Here is a 23178-nt window from a genome sequence, read left to right as displayed (position 1 = left end):
GCTTACAATCTTTTACTAAAAGGCAAATGCTCCAGTGAGGATCTCTGGCCACATTCCTGATTATGTTCTTAGGCCAGATCCTCAGAAGTGGGATTGCTTGGTCAGAGAGTAAGCACATTTTGAAGGCTTTTGGAATCTGCTGTTAAAATTTCATTCCAGGGACTTCCCTGGTGGTCCAGTGGTCAAGACTCCACTCTTCCACTGCATGCGGCACAGGTTCGATCCCTGGTCAGGGAACTAAGATCCCACACAGCGAATGGTGCGGCCAAAAAAAAAAAAGAAAATTTCATTCCAAAAGATTTACGTCGATGTGGAGCCGCAGGGCTGGGTGGGGTTTCCGCTGGAGGAGATGCAAAGAGAAAGTACCATTCCAGATAACGGGCAGGACGACCCAAGGCTCAGAGTGAGAGAGCACAGGACGCCCTAGGGGAGCCGGAGAAAAGACTGACTGGTCATGAGGTCTGAGTGAGCAGCGGTGGGGCATAAGGCTGCAGGGCGGAAAGAGTCATGTTTGATTCACCAGTGATGGGCAGGTCGTGGTGTAGGATGATTCAGGGAAATGTTAATGGAAGCGGGGAACCTAATGAAGAGGCTCTTGTTAGAAGCCAAGCAAGAGAAGAGGAGATCTGAATTAAGTGGGGGTGGTAAGAATGGAAAGGGGGGAGGGTATGGGTATTTTCTTCAAAGAACCTTTTGGACCTGGAAACTGACACCACCACATGGAGGAGAGGGGAGAAGGAGGGAGGAGTCAGAGGCCTTGCTGAAAGCTTTCAGCCTGCCTCTAGGAGAATCAGGGGCGACTGATAGAAGGACGCTGGGTGGAGGAACATGTTTTGTGGGAAGGAGATTCAGCTGAGACATGCTGAGTTACAGGTGTCCCGTAAGTGGTGGGGCATGCAGATTGTGACCAAGCTGGGGCAGGAAGTATAGGTAGGGGGCTGTGTTAATCTCAGATCCACTCCTGGCTCTTCCCTTGCCCTGCACTGCGTTAACCCCTGCCTCCCTTCTCACTGCCTTCCAGCTGCTTCAGCCAATGGGAGGCACTGGCAGGAGCATGGCGGGTGGAAGGGGAGAGGCAGTGTGTTTTGTCATCTCTCTCCCTCTGCTTCAGAGAACGTGTCCAGCAATGAATGGCTCTGTCTCCCTATGGCACTCACTTCGGCCAGGTGACCCAGGAACCTGGGCTCCTGTGTCCCTTCCTACTGCCCATGTGGCTTCTCAGCTTTCACTGTGGAACCATGTCCCTGGAATAAATTCCCTCTGTTTTAAATATTCAGTATGGTTTCTTGCTTTCCTGGTTGGACCCTGACTGATCTAGGAGCCAACTGCATGGATGCCATAATGAAAGCAAGGAGTGTGGAAGAGGTCCCAAGTGAGAGAGATGAGACCCAAAGCCAGAATCCTGGGGGACACAGATGTAGGTAGTGGGGGGTGGGGGTGGGGACTCTGAAAAGGACACAGGAGAAAAAGAATCTGGGGCAGGGAGAGAACCAGCAGAGTGAAGTGCCCCAGGGGCCAAGGAAGGAGAAAGTCTTAAGTTTGGATCATCGTAAAGCAGATGTTCCAGAGAAGGCAGAGAATGAAGAGGAAGGACAAGCCTTTCAAGTCAGCCATGGCCTCAGAGGCAGAACCTCAGTGGAGAGGAGGTGGCAGAGGTTAAATGTTTAAGAACAGGGCAGGGAGTGAGGTGGAGGAGGCCAAAGTGAGAATAAGACATTTCTTCAGGAAATACTTACTGAAGTATTGAAATGCTGACCCAAGTATACTTGGTACCAGGTATGGGTCAGGCCTTGGGTACCAGGCATACAAAGATGAATAAGACATCATCTCTGTTCTTAAAGCATTCTCAGATTAATGGAGGAAATAATCACGTTACAAGAAATTGATAGCACACTGTAATAAGGTATAATAATGCTGCAAGAGCAGAGGAGAAAGTCCTAAAACAGCTGTGAGGAGGGGCTCATGACAGACTTCCTAGAGAAGATACCACTGGATTTTGACAGATGCGTAGGAGTTATGCAGATGAAATGGGGAGGAATGGGAAGGCAACAGCATTCTGCATGGAAGGAACAGCATGAGAAAAGGCACAGAGGCAAGAAACATCACTGTGAGTTCTGGGAAACCACTGTGTTGCTAAAGCAGAAATTGTGTAGGAGATGAGACTGGGGAATGATTCTAGTGGAATAATGAACTAGAAACGTCAATGGGGGCCAGAAAGCAGTGGGATATTCACTTTGATGTGCTAAAATAGAATAACAGACACCCTAGAATTCTACATGCAGAGACAATATTTTCAAGAATGAGGGCAACATTTTTTTTGTAAACAAAAACTAAAAGAGCTTATCACTAGTAAACTCTTATTAAGGAATTTATCAAGGCTCTTCTTTTTTTTTTTTTTTAAGGCTATTCTTTAGGCAGAAGGAAATGGATCCCAGATGGAAGGTCTGAGATTGAATTAAAAAAATGATTGCTACCGAACCAAACATCGGTCCACCTGCTCGCCCGTGTGACGTAAAGCCAATCTACCGACACCAGGCTGTGATAAAGGAAAATGCAGCATTTATTGCTGGGTGCCAAGCAAGGAGTTTACGCAGCTAGTGCTTAAAAGATCCGAACTCCCTGATGGCTTTAAGGAAAGGTTTTTAAGGACAGTGTGAGGGAGGGAGGTTGTGGGGTGTGTGATCGGCTGGTGGACATTCTTCTGATTGGTTGGTGGTGAGGTAATAGGGAGTCAACATCATCAACCTTCTGGTTCCAAGAGGTCTGAGGTCTCAGTGCTGTGGGTGGCATACGGTTAACATCTTCCACCTGGTGGGGCTTTCAGTATCTGAAAAATAGCTCAAAGGACATGACTCAGGATATTATCTATAGCCCTTGAGGAGGAACTAAAGGTTCTGGACTTTGTTTAATGGTTACACTTATTATGTTGTCTTGCTTAACTCTGACTCTTTTCCTTTGCTTCTGCATTTTCTCACTCCTCTGATTAAATTTATTCTTTAGAACTTGGGGAAGGCCTAGGAGGCTAAAGTTTTTCTACAAACAAGAGACAGGTGGAGGAAAAGGAGGGGTGTTCTGTCTAGGAAGGCCCCATAGAGTCCTGCTCGGTTACATGATCAGACCAAATATTGGTGAGATATTGGTTAAATCTAAACAAACACTGATTGCATAAAACAATGATGTCTAATTGGTAGGATTTAAAAATCAGAGCAGGACTAAAATAAAGGATAACAATGGTATATAAGTTGGCTGATTAGTGTTAAACTCTTTTCAGGTCCTTATGTCTTTTGTGTTTTGATTTTTCTGGCGGAGGATAACAGTATTACTTAACTTTAGATTTTTCTATGTAAAGCATGCATATTAAAATGGCTAGAGGAACCCTAAGGAATAGATACAAAATATGCAAATTCCATACGGATAGAAAAGGGGAATAAAGGAGTGAGAGAAGAAAGGCAAATTCAGGAATCCTAAAGAAAGGAAAAAGGAAGAAAAATAAGATAAAAATTAAAAAGGAGAGATTCTACTTCTGGTAATGGCAAGGTAGCTCCTATCAGACCAACCCTCCTAGAGATAGCAGTTATGAGCTCTGGACAAAATATGAAGAACAACTAACTTCCTGAAGGCTCTGGAAAGAGATCAAGATCAGGAAGAGACTAGAGGGGAGCCAACGTTTAGAAGAAGGAACAGCCAACACGTGCAAAGATATGTAAAATCTCACAAATTTAATATTGAACCAAAGAAGCCAGAAGCAAGAGTCTGTGCTTGAGAATTCCATTTGTATAAAGTCCAGAAACAGGCAAATCTAAACAGTACTGTTAGAAGTCAGGATAGCACTTACCCTCCGCGGGGCGGGGATAGTGACTGGAGGGTTTCTGGGATCCTGGTGGGTTCCATTTCTAGATCTGGGTGCTGGTTACGTGGGTGCGCCCACTCGGTGAAGATTCATCAAAATAGACATGGTATGTGCAATGTTCTGTATGTATATGGTGCTTCAGTACACACTTAAAAAATTGAAAAGGGAGCAGAAACAAGGCAGGTAGGTAGGCAAAGGCAGACTGTGAAGGGGCCTCAATTCCAGACCAAGGAGTGTGGATGTGACCTTGTGGGAAGTGGGAGGGCTTAAGAGGAAATGAGTTGTCAGGGATGCTCCCTAGCTGCAGGATGGAGCTGGATTTTATTGAGAAGACTGGCCAGAATCTGGGTTTCCAATGATGGTGAGGACCTCAGCCAGGACGGAGGGTATGGAGTTGGAGGGACAGGACAGATTTGGAAGCAGAAGGACTTGGTGATGAGTTGGGTGCTTGAGGCCAGGGGAGGAGACGGAGGAGTCAGAAAGGGTTCTTGTCCCTGCAGTTAAAGAGCGAGTGAGGGGCTGCGGGGAAAGAAGCAAGTTTGCTGGAGGATTTTTTCTGAGAGGCCATGTTGGGAGGCCACGGAAAAAAACAGGTGGAGGAGCAGCTAAGCAGCGGGGGGAGTGGGAGGTGCAGGGCCAGGAGTGGGGAAGCAGGGGGTGGGGGAGGGGGCCGCAAAGGCGAGATCCCAGGTAGACAGAAGGGGACCCACTCTCCAGAGCTGACACACCTGGGGGTGGGGACTACGTGTGAGGAGGCAGGTTTCCGGGCCGTAGAACTCAGCACATCACATGACATACACAGACTCTGCTAGGGTCTAATGATCTGGGTAAGTGGGAATACAGCTTAGTGGACAGTTCCACTACTGTTCTGAAGTTTGAAGTCACTGGTTGTCTTAGTTAGCTTAGTTATTGCTCATCGTTAAGCAGCTCGTCTTTAGGAAGATAATAGCATTGCCTTCATTTCCTTATCACAGGATCCAGGTTTCACATTCTGGGTCTCCTGGCCTGCCCCAGCTCCACACTGTTATCTGTGCCTGCGGAAGCAGGGTGGAGCCCCAGAGAGACAAAGGACACATGCAGCGTCCTAGCTCATGACCTTGGGCTAATCTTTTCCCTCTGCGGGTCTCGGTTTCCTCGTTACAGGTTGTCTGATTACAAGCGCTTTGCACACACAGCACTACCCACGAGATTCCATCTCAGGTCTGCTGTGCCCCAAACCTGCCCTGTTCCTTGGAACCAGTCTGTCACCGAAAATAAATGGAGGCATAAGGTCACAGGGTGAGGGGCTTTTATGGGGAGGCTTGAATGCCAGGCAAGGAAGTCAGTCTTCGTTTGAGTTAGCTCATTTCATTTTTTTAAAAATTATTTTATTTTATTCTATTTATTTTTGGCTGCGTTGGGTCTTCTTTGCTGCGTGCGGGCTTTTTCTAGCTGCAGCGAGTGGGGGCTACTCATCGTTGCAGTGTGCAGGCTTCTCATTGCAGTGGCTTCTCTTGTTGCAGAGCACGGGCTCTAGGCATGTGGGCTTCAGTAGTTGTGGCACGTGGGCTCAGTAGTTGTGGCACACGGGCTTTAGTTGCTCCACGGCATGTGAGATCTTCCTGGACCAGGGCTTGAACCCATGCCTCCTGCATTGGCAGGTGGATTCTTAACCACTGTGCCACCAGGGAAGTCCCTGAGGTAGGTCATTTCCAGGCAGTGGTAGAGGGTTAGAAGATAACTCCTTCTTTTTTTTTTTTTTTTTGCGGTACGCGGGCCTCTCACTGTTGTGGCCTCTCCCGTTGCGGAGCACAGGCTCTGGATGCGCAGGCTCAGCGGCCATGGCTCACCGGCCCAGCCACTCCGCGGCATGTGGGATCTTCCCGGAGCGGGGCACGAACCCGCACCCCCTGCATCGGCGGGCGGACTCTCAACCACTGCGCCACCAGGGAAGCCCAATAGCTCCTTCTTTGAAAGGACATCTTCCTGCTTCTTCCCACTGTGTAGGCATGAGAAGGGGCCTCATTGGCTGGGAACTCTGAGTCATGGTGACCTCACAAAGACCACGACACTGCCTGGAGTTGGGGGGAGCCTAGGTAAGCTTCAGTGTGGCTCTGGGAAAGTCCCAGGGGTGGAGGCAGCCTCCACAAGGCAGTTACCACCTTGACCCCCCCCTCCCTGGGTAAAAGTCTTCCTGCTCTGGCTGTAATTCCACAGTTAGAACTTCATATCTTTGACTAACGGCTGAATTTCTGTTACCATGTGGATGCCCCAGGTGGAGGTAACACATTGAACTTTTACATCAGCACTTAAGGCTCATGGACAAAGGGTTTAGGCTATCAAGTTCTGAGAATGCGGTGGATGGGAGTCCGGGGGGAGGAGAGGGAGAGTCAGAAGACTCAGGAGGGACTACCACAGCCTGGGGGGAAGAGGAGGCTGAGAAGCTAAAAGCCAGACTTGATCCTTTTCTCACGGCCCCCACCCAGCCATCACCCAGGGCGGGCGAGGAAGGGACGGTGAGGATGGACGTTTATGTGGGGAACTGCTGGGGGCCAGACGCTACGATCATCCCTATGTGCATTATCCCATTTTATTCCCTACCTTACCTTGTGGATTGAGTATTAATATAGACGTGCAGTGTGGTGAGGCTAACCTTCCCAGGTTCACACCATTGGTGAGAGAAAGAGCAGGTTTCAAATTCAAGTCCAGCTGACTCCAAAGCCCTGGATTTGTGCATTATAACTGGGCATCAGGAGAGGCGCGTTGTTTTCACTGGACTTTTCCTCTAGGGTAGAGGCCTAAGAGTGGCAGAGGGAATGGGGGAAACGGGAAGACTTGGCTTCACTGAGTGATTCGTACCTTGGGAATCTCTGGGATCTTGTAGGGAAAACTGTGAGCTAAGAATACCTGGGTTTGAATCGTTCCTCTGCCACTTTCTGGGGACTTTGCAAAAATCTATTTATGTCCCTGATCAGTCTGAATTAACATGCTAGTAAATGAGGATAATGATACCTGTCTGAAGAGTTGTCTTTCATCCATTCATCCCCTTATTCCGTTAAAGTGTTCTGAACCTTCTCTGTGTGCTAGGCGCTATGCCATGTCCTGGGAAAACGGGGGTAATAGACACTCACCAAGCTCATTTTCTAAAGTGGAGACATACAAGTAAACAGAGCAATCCTCTGGTACAGGGTGATCACATGAGGTGGGCACCTTACCCACATTTGAGGGTCCCAGGAAGACTTCCAGGAGGAAAAGACACCTAAGCTGGCATCTGGAAAGTGACTAGATGTTAACCAGGGGAAGTGATGGAGGTTTAGGTGAGTAGTCTTGGGGAAGTTTACAAGAAGAGGAAAGAGTATTTGCAAAGGTCCCATTTGAAGCACTAGGAGAAGTTGGAAGTGGCTCAAGCATAGGGCTGGGGAAGGGGATGGATGTAGCTGGAGAGATGCAGGGGCAAGGCCTGTGGGCTGAGGGTCCTGGCAAAAGAAACAGACATCAGACTGAAGATTAGAGGGTCTCCCCTTGTGGCCTGTTCACCAGCTATGTGATGATCACTTTGGGGAGGGTTGGAGGGGGAGAGCTTGATAAAAGGCCCCCTCAGAGCCTCCTCAGGGCTGCAAAGTGGAATTTCTAAGAGGGAGGCCTGGGAATCTGTCTTTTAGGAAATATAATATAACCCACACCCCATAGTCTAAAAAGCCATAAGAAGTCACAGAGAGGTTCTAAGAGGGGATCGGCACGGTTGAATTTGCATATGCATTTTTCCTTCATCTAAGAGAATCTTTTTTTTTTTTTTTTTTTTTTTTTTTTTTTTGGGTTTGACCTTCTTTTTTTTTTTTTTTTTTTTTTTTTTTTTTTTGGTGGGGGGCACCACACTGTGCGGCATATGTGGGATCTTAGTTCCCTGACCAGGGATTGAACCCATGCCCCCTGCGGTGGAAGCATGGAGTCCTAAACACTGGACCACCAGGGAAGTCCCATCTAAGAGTTTCTTTATTTCTCCTTCACCCCTGAAGAATAACTTTGCCAGTTATAGAATTTGTGGTTGACAGTTCTTTTTTTTCGGCACTTAAAAAATGCGTACCACTTCTTTCTGGCCTCCATGGCTTCAGATGAGAAGATTGCTGTGATTTGAATTGGTGTTCTCCTATAGGTAATTCTCTCTGGTTGCTTTTAAGATTTTCTTTTTCATTGCCTTTAGTTTTCAGAAGTTTACTCATGATGTATTTTGGTATGGATTTCTTTTTTTTCTTTTAGTTTAATTAATTAATTAATTTTATTTATGGCTGCGTTGGGTCTTCGTTGCTACACACGGTCTTTCTTTAGTTGTGGTGAGTGGGGGCTAAGCTTCGTTGTGGTGCATGGGCTTCTCATTGTGGTGGCTTCTTTTGTTGCAGAGCATGGGCTCTAGGTGTGTGGGCTTCAGTAGTTGTGGCACACGGGCTCAGTAGTTGTGGCTCGCGGCCTTAGTTGCTCCGTGGCATGTGGGATCTTCCTGGACCAGGGCTCGAACCCGTGTCCCCTGCATTGGCAGGTGGATTCTTAACTGCTGCACCACCAGTGAAGGCCTGTTTGCCCATTTTTAAATTGGGTTGTTTGTCTTTTTGTTGTTAAGTTGTAAGAGTTCTTTATATGTTCTAGATATTTGACTCTTATCAGATATATGATTTACAAATATTTTCTTACATCCTATAAGTTGTGTTTTCACTTCCTAATAGTATCTTTTGATGCACAAGTTTTTAATTTTGCCGATGTTCAGTTTACCTATTTTTTCTTCTGTTGCTTATGCTATTGGTGTCATATCTAAGAAATCATTGCCAAATTCAAGGTCATGAAGATTTATGCCTATGTTTTTGCCTATGTATTTATGCCTCTTATATTTAGGTCTTTAATCCATTTTGAGTTAACTTTTGTATCTAGTGTGAAAAGGGTCCAATTTATTCTTTTAGATATTGATTTCCAGTTGTCCCACCACCATTTGTTGAAGAGACTATTCTTTCCCCACTGAAAGGAGTTGGCATCCTTGTCAAAAATCAATTGACCATAGATGCATGGATGTATTTCTGGACTCTCAGTTCTATTCCATTGGCCTATGTGTCTATCCTTTTGCCAGTACCACACTATTGAATGTAATTTTAAAGGAAGATCTTTGTGGCTCAATTTGGAAAATGGTTTATTGGGAGCTGCCCTTACACACAGAGACCCTTGTTGAGAGGGCAATTCGAAGACAGAGCCCCAAAGCAATGGGAGCTGTACTTGGGTTTAGCAGTGGTGATGGAGATATGGGGAGATACTTGGGAGATTTTCTGGAGCCAGAATTAGCAGAACTTGGCCAAATTTGGATTCAGCAAGTGAAGAAGAGAGTAGTCAAGGATAATATTTTTTCTGGCTTGGGTAATGGTGCCAGTTTCTTGCAACATAGGAGAATAAGAGGGTCTGATATGGAGGAAAGCTGGCATGTCCTCTTTCGGATTCTCTAGGTCTGAGGTACCTCAGTGTCAGGTGTGTGTGCACACGTACTCACATGAGTGCCTAACACATTCCAGGCCTATATGACTGATAAACATGTTCTCAAAGAGGAACTGGAAGACCCACTGATAGTTCCTCCTCCGGAGAGCTCCAGAAACCCCTGTTAAGGGCCTGGAAAGGTTCATAGAAGTGGAGGAGAGAGGATGGGAATCGGTCCATGGTTCTGTTGGTCTCTGACTGCACTAGGTGTTTTATGGCCTCCCTCTACTCTCCTTATTTGGGGCCCCAGAGCTTGGGGGCAAAGGCCAATAGGTAGCTGTGCAGTGACCTCCTTTAGCTCTCTTGGGTACCACCCAAGCCCCTCAGTAACCGTCACTCTTCCCAGTGTACAACTTCCCTTTGGTGGAGGGTAAGATGTGGGCTACCCCCCACTGTCAGGCAGCTCTGAAGCCTTGCCTGTCTGCTGCAGGGTGGAGGAGGAAGACTGAGGGAACAGGAGAAAGTGGGAGAGATCGCTCTTTTCTCATGGATGAAGGCGGGTCAGCCAGAGCTGGGACATGTGCCTTCCTGCCCAGTGACCAGTATTGTGCATCTGCTGGATCAGAGGGGTAGAAATTATTCTCTTTCACAGGCTAAACCGGTGAGGCCTTACAAAATCCTGCTGACTGCCTCAAAGGCTGTACCTGACTCATATTTTTTTCCAGGTTGAAAATGCCTCCCTTTGTTAACTATAGCGCGCGCGCGCGTGTGTGTGTGTGTGTGTGTGTGTGTGTGTTTCACGAGGGGAGAGTTCGGGTGGGGTGATCCAGGGTTTTTTGGAGCCTGAGGCTTTTTATAATTTGGAGGCTCCTCTTTAAGTAGAAGAAGACAAAACGTGAACACAAAATTAAGGACAGTCCCTTTGGAAAAGAGCTATATGAGCAAGGAGCCTTGATATTTTCCATTTCATTAGCTTCAGGTTAAAGTCACCTCTGGTGCTGATGGTAGGTGAACGCTTCCTTCCTCTGAGGCAGATTGCAAAGCTCTGCGTGAACTGCGTGCTCGGGGGTGACGGCAGGTCTCGCTGGGCTCTGAGCACCTTACTGTTCTCTGCCCACAGTGCCTCGCAGAGAGTAGCAGAACAAGTACTAACATTTAGAGAAGACCTTCATGGGCCACGTGGGCTGCATGCCAGACACTGAGACTTCAACTACTCTTGGGTGGCAGGCTTTATGTGCCCCATATTAGAGATGGGCAGGGTGAGAGCCAGAGCGGGAGTGTCTCTTCCCCAGATTTACTAACACTACTAAGAGGATGAGCTGAGATTTGAACCCAGGACTACATGACTCCAGATCTATGTTTTTCCAAAGCCAAGCCATAAACATGCACAGCAAAATTTATGGGATGAGTAAATGACTTAGTGAATAAGTTAGTGCATAAATGAATAATAAATGAATACGTGTTGAAATGAACTAGTGACAGAATGGATGAATGAATGAAGAGATAAAAAGATGAAATAACAAGCTCACTTATTGAAAATTCACTGTGTGCCAGGTGCTGCGCTAGATTCTTATGGGTCTTCTTGTCTAGTGAGGAAACCAGATATCGTGTGCCAAGAAAGGGGACGTGGATAAGATGCCCTGGGAACTTATAAGTGGACCTCACCTGTCTGGGGGACCTGGAAGGCTCATAACATATAAGCTGAAATCTGAAGGGGTGAAGCTGTGGGTGTTAGTCAGGGAATGCAGCTGGAGAAGGGGGTGCCCAACCTATGGAGGGCCAGAATTAACCTGGGAGCTTGGCTCTTCAGAGAAACTCAAAGGAGCTGAGGGATGTTGGAATGAAGAGGTGGGTATAGAGGGAGTATGGAGGGGCAAGAAGGGAGAAAAGGGAGTTGGGGCCAGACACAGAAGGGCCTTTTAGGTCCTGCTAAGGATTGGGGATGCTGTCCTGAAGACAATGGGAAGCCATTGAGGGTAGGAAGTCAGGTGGCATAAAGAGGTGGTCTTGGCTGCCCTGAGGGCCAGTGGGGTGGGTCATCTTCCTCCCCTTGACCTCCACTTCCTTAAGTATATAATGCAGTAGTCATACCTAACTTCTGGGACCGTGTGTGTGTGTGCAGGGAGATTTTGTTAGCAGATGTGCATGCCTGGACTTTAGACTTTGCTCAGTAAGTGTTGGAAAAGCCACTCTTGCCTGACTTGCTCTCCTTTTGCATCTCCTCCCAGGGACCAACTCCTGCTTAAGAACACCATGCATGCAGGTGAGCTGTCCCTACAATTCCCGTAGGAAGGGTGGCCCAGGTATGGGGGCAGGATAGAGTGGGAGGATTGGGGAGTTCACCCAGCAGTCAGATTGCTGGGCTGAGACAGGCTCTGTTTTGGTTGATTGCCCCAGGTGCCTGCCGCACCCAGAGCAAACTGCTAAGGGCCGTGGGCAGCTCTGTTAAGGCTGCTTTGGGAATCTAGAACCACAGTCATTCACAGAATAGTTCTAGGAACTTAGGGGTTGGCTGGAAGTAGGGTAAGTAAGGAGGCTCCCCCTTCCCTTTTTCTGCCTTAAAGGAGATCCTCATTGGTCTAGTATTTGTGGACTTCTTACTGTGGACCTGGCATTGTGTTAGGTGCTGGGGATGCCCCTGGCACTAAGATGTGCATAGTTCTCTCCAGTGGGGAGCTCATCTCTAGCAGGGGCTGGACCACTAAACAAGTCATTGGAATAAAGTGCCATGAATCATTTGCTCAGAAGAGTGGGATCGGCAAGGACAGTAGGAGGAGGTTCCAGGACAAGGCAATTGCATGTAAGGGCCGTGAGCTGCAAGGGAGCAGGGTGTGGTCAAAGAAGGGAACACAGGCGAGAGCTGAGCAGGACGGGACTGGACAGGTGGGCTGGACGTGGTCATGAAGGACCTCGTAAGTCACCCCAGGGACTTCATGCTAAGGATGGTGGGGAGCCATGGAAGGTTTTCAACAGGTGAGGCTCAATTTGCCTTTCTCCCTCTCAGGAGCTCAACAGTAGGCTATTGGACAGAAGGGAGCAGTGGCATTGAGAGACCTCCAGACCAGGCATGGCCATGAATCCAGGGGTTAGTCTGGTCCTCCGTGAAGACACAAAGATGATACCCACTCTCAACTCCACTGAGGCCCCTGTTTTAGGCTCTGACACCATCTCTGGGCCCAACCTAGATACGGAACTTGTTCCTGTCTTGAATCCACCCCTGGGTCCTGGCTTGGTTCTTGTTCCAGACCTTAATCCAACTCTGAGTCCTGTCTCGGAGGAAGCCCCTGGCCTGGCATCTGATAACACCCCCAGACCTGATGACAGCAGGGCCGCAGCTCCAGCCTGCCTCCAGATCACCACTGCCCACTCTGGTGAAGCCTTGGGTTTGGATTCCAATCACATCTCAACAGCTGACTCACAGGGGGCCCTAAGTCCAGCCTCAAACCTCGTTCTGAGCCCTGGCTCTACGGAAGCCCAGGGTCTGAGTTTGGGGAACCGCTCTGGGCCAGATTCTGAGGAGGCCTTCAGCTCCCTCCCAAGCAAGAGTTTTGTTTTGGGTCAGAGTAACTCCAGTCCTTCCAGGCCTGAATCAAACCCATTTAAAAGGCCTTATTCAAAAGAAACCCTTGTTCTGGGCCAAAGCATCTCCAGGCCAGGCTCAAAAGCTCTCCTTATTCCAGCCCCAAACTCTTCTCTGGATCCTGATTCCAATAAGCTGCTCAGTGTGGGCTCAGGAAACATCTCCAAGCTGGACCTGAATGCAGCTCCAAGTTCTCCTGGGTCTCTAATGCCAGACATGAACGAGACCACCACTTTGGTTTCACATAACATCTCTGGATTTGTTTCAAAAAGAACCTTTGGTGCAGCCTGGAACACGAGTTCCAAGGGAACCATCAACATGACTTCAAATGACAATCCCAAGTCTGATTTGAACATGACCATCACTCAGGCCTCATGCTTGACCCGGTTTCCTGGTCCCAGCGGGGCTATCAGCCTGCACTCCAGCACCCAGGGACCCAACTCCACCCCTTCTCCACCCTCATGCATGACCCCGATCCTGGGCTCCAATGAGACTCTGAGCCTGGTCTCCAGCCTCACCTTCAGTGACACCTCCACCCTGACACTGAGCAGCCAGCAGGACTGTTCCGAGGACAAGAGCATCCACACAGCGCCCATAGAGGGGAATCCGGGGAGCTGGAGCAAGATGACTAGTGTCGAGGTGGGCCAGTTCCCACTGGGGTTCCCCCCCAGTGACACCATGAACAAGGACTCCACAGCCTTCCAGAGCATCCCTCAGGGTGAGTAAGGCCAGAGCGCCAGCCCCAGAGAGGACACTGACCTGGAAGAACCCTATTCAGACTTGTAGGGCAGGGAGGGGAGAGGAGAGGGGAAAGGAAGGGAAGAGCATGCAACGGATAACATGCAATATATTAACTATACGTGAGAAGGGGACAGCATGCAATGAATAACATGCAATATATTAATTATACATGAGAGATCTAGTGCTTGCTGTGTGATTTGGGACAAGTTAATCTCTCTGAGTTTCAATTTTCTTAACTGTAATATAATATCTCCATATAATCATACTTTCATTTTGTCCAAATTACAAGTCAACTAACTAACTATACCTTCCTTTCCTTATTAAGAAATTTCAGGTCTGTCTTCTCAAGTCAAAGTTTGAACAGTGGAGCAGGCAGGCTTGAGTTTTTGAGGTCCCCACCTAAGTGAAGCCTTGGGGTCCAATCTGGAACCTGTGGCTCACTTCTGATGTGCAAGAGTTCTGTAAAGGAATCCCCCACCAGTTTTTGATGTTGTGAAGATCTTCTCCCTATTATTTATATCTCCAAATATTTTTGTTTGTTCATGCACCAATACCATATTGCAATTAAAAAAAATTCACCATGGGTTTCCCTGGTGGCGCAGTGGTTGAGAGTCCGCCTGCTGATGCAGGGGACACGGGTTTGTGCCCCGGTCCGGGAAGATCCCACGTGCCGCGGAGTGGCTGGGCCCATGAGCCATGGCCGCTGAGTCTGTGTGTCTGGAGCCTGTGCTCCGCAATGGGAGAGGCCACAGCAGTGAGAGGCCCGCGTACTGCAAAAAAAAAAAAAAAAAAAAAAAAAAAAAATTTACCATGGCTTTGCAAGTATGCATTCATATCTGATAGGGTGAAAACCCCTCTTTAAAGTTCTCAAAACTATTCTGAGGACAACAGCATCCACACCATGCCCTGGAGGCTATTTGAACACCCTCATTCTTCTATATACATTTTAAAATGCATTTGTCTAGGTCCTCAAAAAATCTTTCTGGCATTTTTATTGGAATGTTATTAATCTATCCATCTATTGGAGTTTTACTTTATTTTTTTATTTTTTAAGCAAAAATTTTTTAAATTAATTTTTGACTGCCCTGGGTCTCCGTTGCTGCACGTGGGCTTTCTCTAGTTGTGGCGAGTGGGGGCTACTCTTCATTGCGGTCTGTGGGCTTCTCATTGCGGTGGCTTCTCTTGTTGCGGAGCACGGGCTCTAGGTGCACAGGCTCAGTAGTTGTGGCTTGCGGGCTTTAGAGCACAGGCTCAGTAGTTGTGGTGCATGGGCTTAGTTGCTCCGCGGCATGTGGGATCTTCCCAGACCAGGGCTCGAACCCATGTCCCCTGCATTGGCAGGTGGATTCTTAACCACTGCGTTACCAGGGAAGTCCCAAGTTTTACTTTATATGGGGTATATCCTTTACTAGAATTTTAAAAATTCTCCATAAAAGACTAGTGCATTTTTGGATAGGTTAATTCTTAGGTACTTTACAGTTCTTATTGCTACCATGAATCATACCTTATTTTCTAATACAATTCTTATTTTGTACTGATGATGCTGATGATGTAGAGGAGTTTTGTTTACACAAGTTGGTCTTTTTGTTTAAACAGCTTTATTGAGATAAAACTTACATATCATAAAAGTCACTCAAAGTGTACAATTTAATGGTTTTAAAATATACATAGAATTATGCAACCATCACCACCACAATCAATTTTAGAACATTTTCCAAAGTGGCTGAACTATTTTACATTCCCACCAGCAGTATATGACACTTGTTATTGTTTGTCTGTCTTTTTTTTTTTTTAACAAAAAGCTAGGAATCCTTTTGAATTTCTTAAAATTATTTTTATCTTTTATTTTTATACAATTTTAAATGTTACACTCCATTTACAGTTATTACAAACTATTGGCTATATTCTCCATGTTGCACAATACATCCTTGTAGCCTATCTTACACCCAATAGTTTGTACCTCCCACTTGTCTGTCTTTTTGATTATAACCATCTTAGTGGGTATGAAGTATCTCATTGTGGTTTTGATTTGCATTTCCCTGAAGGGTAGTAATATTGAACGACTTTTCATATGCTGTCAGCCACTTCTATATCTTATTTGGATAAATGTCAATTCAAATCCTTTGCCCACTTAAAAAATTGGGCATGTCTTTTTATTATTGAGTTGTAAGTGATCTTTATATATTCTAAATATAAGTTATATCCCTTATCCCCAGATAAGATATATACCTTATCAGATATATAATTTGCCAATATTTTTTAAACTATGGGTTGTCTTTTTACTTTTTTCATGGTGTCCTTTGAAACACAAAAGTTTTAAATTTCAATCATGTCCAGTTTATTTTTTCTTTCATTGTTTGTGCTTTTGGTGTCATATGTAAGAAATTATTACCTAATCCAAGATCATGAAAATTTATGCCTATGTTTTCTTCTAAGAGTTTTATAATTTTAGTTCTGAAATTTAGGTCTTTGATCCATTTTGAGTTAACTTTTGTATATGGTGTGAAATTGGGGTCCAACTTCATTCCTTTGCATGTGGAGTCCAGTTATTATTGTGATACAATTCACATATTATACAATTTACCCATTTAAAGTGAACAATTCAATGGCTTTTGGTATATTATTAATCTTTTAAAAATTGTAGTAAAATATATATAACATACATATGCCATTTTAAACATTTTTAAAAATAAATTTGTTTATTTTATTTTTGACTGTGCTGGGTGTTTGTTGCCGTGCGTGAGCTTTTCTCTAGTCGTGGCGAGCGGGGGCTACTCTTCGTTGCAGTGTGTGGGCTTCTCATTGCGGTGGCTTCTCTTGTTGTGGAGCACGGGCTCTAGGAGCATGGGCTTCAGTAGTTGTGGCATGCGGGCTCTAGAGCGCAGGCTCAGTAGTTGTGGGGCATGGGACTTTTTGCTCCGTGGCATGTGGGATCTTCCCAGACCAGGGCTTGAACCTGTGTCCCCTGCATTGGCAGGCAGATTCTTAACCACCGTGCCACCAGGGAAGCCCTTAAACATTCAGTGGCATTAGTCGCACTCACAATATTGTGTAACCATTACCACTATCTATTTCCAAAACTTTTTCATCATCCCAAATAGAAGGTCTCACCATAGGCAATAACTCCCCATTCCTCTCTCCCCAGTCCCTCATAAGCGCTAATGTATTTTCTGTCTCTATGAATTTGCCTACTCTAGGTAACTCATGAAATGGAATCATACATTTGTCCTTTTGTACCTGGTTTATTTCACTTAGCATAATGTTCATCCATGTTGTAACATGCATCAGTACTTCATTCCTTTTTATGGTTGGATAATATTCCAATGTATGTACCACATTTTATTTGTCCATGGACAAATATTTGGGTTTTTTCCACTTTTTGGCTCTTATGAATAATGCCGCTATACACGTCAGCACACAAGTATCTGTTTGAACACTTGCTTTCAATTCCTTTAGGTATATACCTAGGAGTGGAATTGCTGGATCATATGGTAATTCTATGTTTAGCTTTTTGAGGAACAGCCAAATTATTTCCCATATCAGCTGTACAATTTTGCATTCCCTCCAGAAATGTACAAGGGTTCTAAAGTACAAGGGTTCCAATTTCTGCACTACTAATCTCTCCTTGCCAACACTTGTTATTTTCCATTTTTTAGAAAACATTTTTATAATAGCCATCCTAAAGAGTGTGAAGTAGTATTTTATTGTGATTTTAATTTGCATTTCCCTAATGACTGATGATGTTGAGCATTTTAACATTTTTATTTGCCATTTGTATATCTTTTTATGGAGAAATAATTATTCAATCCTTTACCTATTTTCAAATTTGGTTGTTTTTTGTTGTTGAGTTTTAGCTCTTTACACATTCTGGATATTAATTCCTTATCAGATGTACAATTTGTAAATATTGGCACCCATTCTGTGAGTTGTCTTTTCATTCTTTTGACATTGTCCTTTGATGCATAAAAGTGTTTAATTTTGATGAGAACCAATTTGTCTACTTGTCTATTATCTGTTATTTTGGTGTTATGTTCAAGAAATTGTTGCCATATCCAATGTCATGAAGATTTCCCCCTATGTTCTCTTCTAAGAGTTTCATAGTTTTAGCTTTTAAGTTTAGTCTTTAAGTTAATTTTTGTATGTAGTATGAGGTAGGGGTCCAACTTCATTCTTTTGCATGTGGGTATCCAGTTTTTCTAGCATCATGTGTTGAAAAGAGCATCCTTTTTCCACTGAATGGTCTTGAGACCTTTGTCAAAAATCAATTGACCATATATACGAGGGTTTATGTCTATTTTATTCCATTGGTCTTTATGTCTGTCCTATGCCAGTACCACACTGTTTTGATTTCTATAGATTTGTAGTAAGTTTGGAATCAGAAAATATGAGTCTACCAACCTTGTTCTTTTTCAAGATTGTTTTGGCTATTTAGGGTCAATTTTTGTTTTTTAATAGGAGCATTTTGTCCATTTGGATTTTTAAAAACAATGTATTTTCAAACTGTATTTGTCTTTTAAAAACTTTTTCAAGGTGTATAACATATATCAGTAAAATACGTAAAGTGCACTACTAACCTTAAGTGTACAGCTTGATGAATATTTACATACCTATACACACTGGTAACTACCACCCAGATCAAGACACAGATCTTTTCCGGCATCCCAGAACCTTCCCTTGTGATCCTTTCCAATCAATACCCCTTCTTCTGGGGCAGGGTTTCTCAGTCTTGGCACTATTGACATTTTGTGTTAGATAGATCTTTGTCGTGTGAGTGTGGGTGCGTGGGGAGCTGTTCTATGCATTGTAAGATGCATCCCTGGTCTCTGCCCAGTAGATGCTAGTAGTAACATCCCCCCTCACAAGTTACCCTCAGCTAACAACAGCCATAGAGGGAACAATTCTGATTTGTATCACCGTAGACTAGTTTTGCCTGTTTTTGAACTTCTTATCAATAGGATACTACAGTATATACTGTTTTGACTCTGGCTTCTTTAGCCCACCATGATGTCATTTAGATTCATCCACATCGTTGCATGTATCATAGTCGATTCTTTTTATTGTTTTGCAGTATTCCATCTTATGAACATACCACAATTTGTTTATCCATTCTTTGCTGATGGACATTAGGATTTTTTCTACATTTTGGATATTATAAATAAAGTTACTTGGAACATTTTCGTACATGTCTTTTGGTACACAGATACATTTATTTATCTAGAAGAGGAATTTCTGGGTCATAGCATAAGCATATGTTTAGCTTTAGTAGATATTGCCAATTTTTCAAAAGTGGTTGAATTAATTTACCATCTCACCTGTGAGAGTTCCAACTACTCCATATCCTCACAAACATTTGGTATTGTTAGTTTTCAAAATTTTAGCCATTCTGTTTGGTGTCTAATGATATTTTGGTGTGATTTTAATTTGCATTTTTTGATGACTACTGATGTTAAGCATCTTTTAATATGATTATTGTCAATTTGTATATCCTTTTTTAGAATATATTTATTTATTTTTGGCTGTGTTGGGTCTTAGTTGCTGCGCACAGGCTGTTTGTTGCAGCGTGCAGGCTTCTCTCTAGCTGTAGCACGTGGGCTCCTGAGTGCACGGGCTCTCTAGTTGTGTCATACGGGCTCTCTAGTTGTGGTGCACAGGCTCTCTAGCTATGGCCTGCAACCTCAGTAGTTATGGTGTTCAGGCTTAGTTGCCCTGCAGCATGTGGGATCTTTGTTCCCTGACCAGGGATCGAACCTGCGTCTGCTGCATTGGAAGGCAGATTCTTAACCCCTGGACCACCAGGGAAGTCTCTGTATATCCTTTTTTATGAAGTGCCTGTTCAAGTCTTTTGCTCATTTAAAAAATTTGGGTTGTCTTTTTCTTATAGATTTGTGGAAGTTCTTTGTATTGATATAATCCAAGTATGTGTACCCAAAGGTTGTGAAAATAGTCTCATATTTTCCCCCAGAAGTCTTATTGTTTTTTTGTTCACATTAAATTTATAATGCATCATGTATTAATTTTGGAAAACAGTGTGAGAGAGGGACTTAAGGCTCATTTTCCCCCCATGTGGATATCTAATTGCTCCAGACCATTTATTGAAAAGACCTACTTTCTCCACTGAATTGCAGTGTCACCTTTGAGGTAAGTCAAGTGACTGTATATGCGTAGGTTTATTTCTGGACTCTTTCTGTTCCTTTGTTTGACTATCCTTAACCATTGCCGTAGTTACTGTGTTTTAGAGTAAGTCTTGATATTTATTACTGTAAGTCCTCCAACTTTGTCCTTTCTCAAGATTGTCTATTCTAGGTGATTTACTTTTCCATACAGATTCTAGAAACAGCTTGTCTATTTCCATAAAATATAATAAAAATCTGTTAGATTTTCCTTGGAATTTCATTGAATTTATAAATCAATTTATGTAGCATTGTCTTCTTTATAAACTGTGTTTTCCAACCCATAGTCCATTTATATTTAATGTAATTATGCATAGTTAAAAAAAATTTTTTTAATTTTAAATTGAAGTGTAGTTGATTTACAATTATGGGTAGCTTGATATCTATCATCTTATGTTTGTATTCTTTGTTCTGCTTGATCTATATTTCTTTTTTACTCCTTTTTTGGTTTTGGGGTTGTTTCTTCCTCCCTCTTTTCTCTGTTACTTGTGGGGAAGTTACTGTTTTAAGTCTTTTAGTGATTCTCTAGAAGTTACAATGTGCGTATTTAATTTATCACAAAGTCCAACTAATCAATGCATTTATCTTCCTCCCAGACAGTTTAAGACTTAGAAGCATGTTAACCCCACTTAATCTCCCCCTCACCACCAATTTATATGCTCTCCTGGTAATGTATATTAAGTCTGTCTTTTTCTTAACCCTATAAACATTATTATTATTTTATGTAGTTAATGTTCTTATATTTACCAAAATATTAACCTCTTTTTCTTATTTGCTTGTTGCATCTCAGACCTTCCATCTGGGATTAATTCCCTTTAGAATTTGCTTTAGCGAATTCTGCTGATGGCCGACTCTTTCCATTTTTGTCTGAAAATGCCTCTATTTATCCCTCATTCTTTAAAAAAAATTAAAACAATAAAAACTTGCAGAAAAGTTGAAAGTACAGTATAACATTTTTTTCTGAATAATTTGATAATAAGTTGCCAAATGATATCCTACCCATCTTGAATTTTAATATGTGTTTCTTACAATAAAAGATAAAAGTTAACCATCAGAATCAGGAAATTAATACTGATACACTGCTACCATCTAATCATCACGCCCCATTCAAATGTCACCAATTGTCCCAGTAATGTTCTTTATTAAAAAAAGATTCAGGTCAGAATCATTCATTGTTCTTTTTTGTCTCATCTGTTTTGTTTCCCCCAGCCCTCAGACTTTCCTTGGCTGTCGTGTGCCTGATACACTGGAAGATTACAGGCCAGCTATTTTATAAGATGTGCCTCCTTTGGGGTTTATCTGATGTGTCCTCACGATCAGATTCATGTCATACATCTTTGGCAGGAATAGCACAGACGTGATGCTTGGTTTTCCTCATTGCATCCTATCTGGTGGTGTATGATTCTGATTTGCTCCATTACTGGCAATGTTCACTTTGATCACTTGAGTACAATGGTTGCTGCCAAGGTTTTCCACTGTAAAGTCATTATTTACCCCTTTTTAGTAAATATTATGTATAAATATTATGTAAAAATATTAAGGAGGTACTTTGAAACTATGTAAATATACCATTCCTCATCAAACTTTCAATTTCGTTATTTACTTATTTATATTAGTATGGACTTATGTTTTCCTAGTTTACTCGATGGACCATAATCTGTTGCTACCATCATTTATTGTGATACTCAAACTTTCCCGAGTTTAACCAAGGAATCCCTTTTGAGCAAGCTTTGTGTCTCTTTGACGTGTTTCCATACTTCCTTGGGCTCTCTTCCTTGTTTTCTGGTACAAGATGTCTCAGGCTCATCCTGCACTTCCTCTGCCCAAGTCCTAGAATCAGCCATTTCTCCAAGGAGACTTGTTCCTTTAGTACTTAGAAGCCAAGGTTTGGTGCTAGCTCTATTCACTACTAGTGAGGTGTCTCTGCTTCTCACTATTGACTCCATCCTCTGGTAGCCTCTGGTGGCCAAGTTACCCCTGAAGTTCCAGGGTCTCTCTCCTTGGGCTTCCCCTCAGCCCCGCTTAAGTCAAGGGCTCTATTGGCCCTGCTCAGCCAATAGAGCCCATAGCTGGACCAATCACTGTGTCTGGGGGCACAGGACTCTCTTACTGGCCAAGCGTGGGTTCCAGGCCCACCTTTATTCATTTGTTTGTTTATTGACAATATTATATTAGTTTCAGGTGTAAAGCCCACCCTTATCTGAAGAGGGATGATGGGTGTGATTTGCAGCTTCACCTAGCTATATGGAATGAGTAGCCTACATGGAAGACAGAGGCTTTTTCACCAGAAGAAAGATGAGGAACTTTGGGGCTGACAAAATAACATGTATCTGCTATAACAAATAAGAGTTTAACTATAGATTGTGATAACAACTGAAAGAAGAGAATAGGATGGTGCACAAGAGGATCACAGTGGGCCTTTCATTAGCCTGAAGGTCAGGGGAGGCTTCTTTGAGGAGTGGCAGGCAAGCAAAGACCTGAAGTGTGGGGCTCTACCTGGGCAAGGAGGTGTGGCAGCGGAGCGGCCCAGGTAGAAGAAACTACCTGTGCAAAGGCCCTGAGGGGGAAGCTTGCTGGGCCTGGAAGGAGGCCAGTGTGGTGGGCACATGGTGAGCGAGGGGAGAGCAGGGGGAGGTGAGGCTGGGGAGGTGGGCAGGGGAGACTGACCTGGCAGGGCCTTGAAGGCACTAACGAGGATGCTTGCTTTATGCTGGGTGAAATGGGGCCCCTGAAGGCTTTTAGGGATGGGAGCTCAGTCTGGCTGCCGGCGGAGTAAGGATTGGAGGGGCCCAGTGGGGGAGGTGGGAAGGGACTCTGCTACACCATATCTTTACCCTCTCCTCTCCTCTCCTCAATGGAACTATGACCCGCAGGAGCCTTCGATGAAGTAGCCTCATGTCTGGTGAAGGTGCCAGGGCAGAGAGAGGATGGCAGCAAAGTAGCTCTGGTATGCTTCCTGCTAACACCCACCTGACTTTTCTGGGACACCCTCTCCCCCTGCGCCCACCCCACCCCCAGCATTCCTTGTTTCTCTGCCTGGCTCTTCTCTCCTCCTTGGTACTCATCATCATCTGAAGCACAGCAGGCTTTATAAGTTTATCTTGTTTCTTGTTATTCTCTCGCACTGGGATGCATCCTCCATAAATCAGGGATTTTTGTTTGTCTTATTCCCAGCTGCATTCCTAGCATCTAGAGCAGTGCCTGGCATATCCTAGGTGCTCGATAACAGTTTTTTAAACCATGGAATGAATTGTGAGAGGGTTCCTAAAAGCGGAAGAAAAGGGAATTCCCTGGTGGTCCAGTGGTTAGGACTAGGGTTCGATCCCTGGTCGGAGGAGTAAGATCCTGCAAGCTGTGTGGCATGGCCAAATTAAAAAAAAGGGGGTGGGGAGGGGAGAAAAGCTAGATAT

At 44.3% G+C, this 23178-nt stretch overlaps 1 protein-coding gene across 1 annotated transcript in view; it reads left to right on the top strand.

Annotated features, from left to right (window-relative positions):
• Positions 1-328: 328 nt before the first annotated feature.
• MROH7 (maestro heat like repeat family member 7) overlaps positions 329-23178 on the top strand; it is a 55519-nt gene continuing 32669 nt past the window's right edge. The window contains exons 1-4 of the mRNA XM_027108422.1: positions 329-644; positions 11506-11540; positions 12282-13575; positions 22642-22715. Coding sequence (XP_026964223.1) covers positions 12345-13575; positions 22642-22715 — 1305 coding nt within the window. The 5' untranslated portion in view covers positions 329-644; positions 11506-11540; positions 12282-12344. The remainder of the gene's footprint in view (positions 645-11505; positions 11541-12281; positions 13576-22641; positions 22716-23178) is intronic.

This window comes from Aethalodelphis obliquidens, unplaced genomic scaffold (genome assembly GCF_003676395.1).
Source record: "Aethalodelphis obliquidens isolate GAN/ISIS:26980383/991018 unplaced genomic scaffold, ASM367639v1 scaffold9, whole genome shotgun sequence".
In the NCBI taxonomy this organism is placed as follows: Eukaryota; Metazoa; Chordata; class Mammalia; order Artiodactyla; family Delphinidae; genus Aethalodelphis; species Aethalodelphis obliquidens.
The sequence above is the reverse complement of the archived record's forward strand: the minus strand, read 5'-3'. Positions and strand labels throughout refer to the sequence as shown.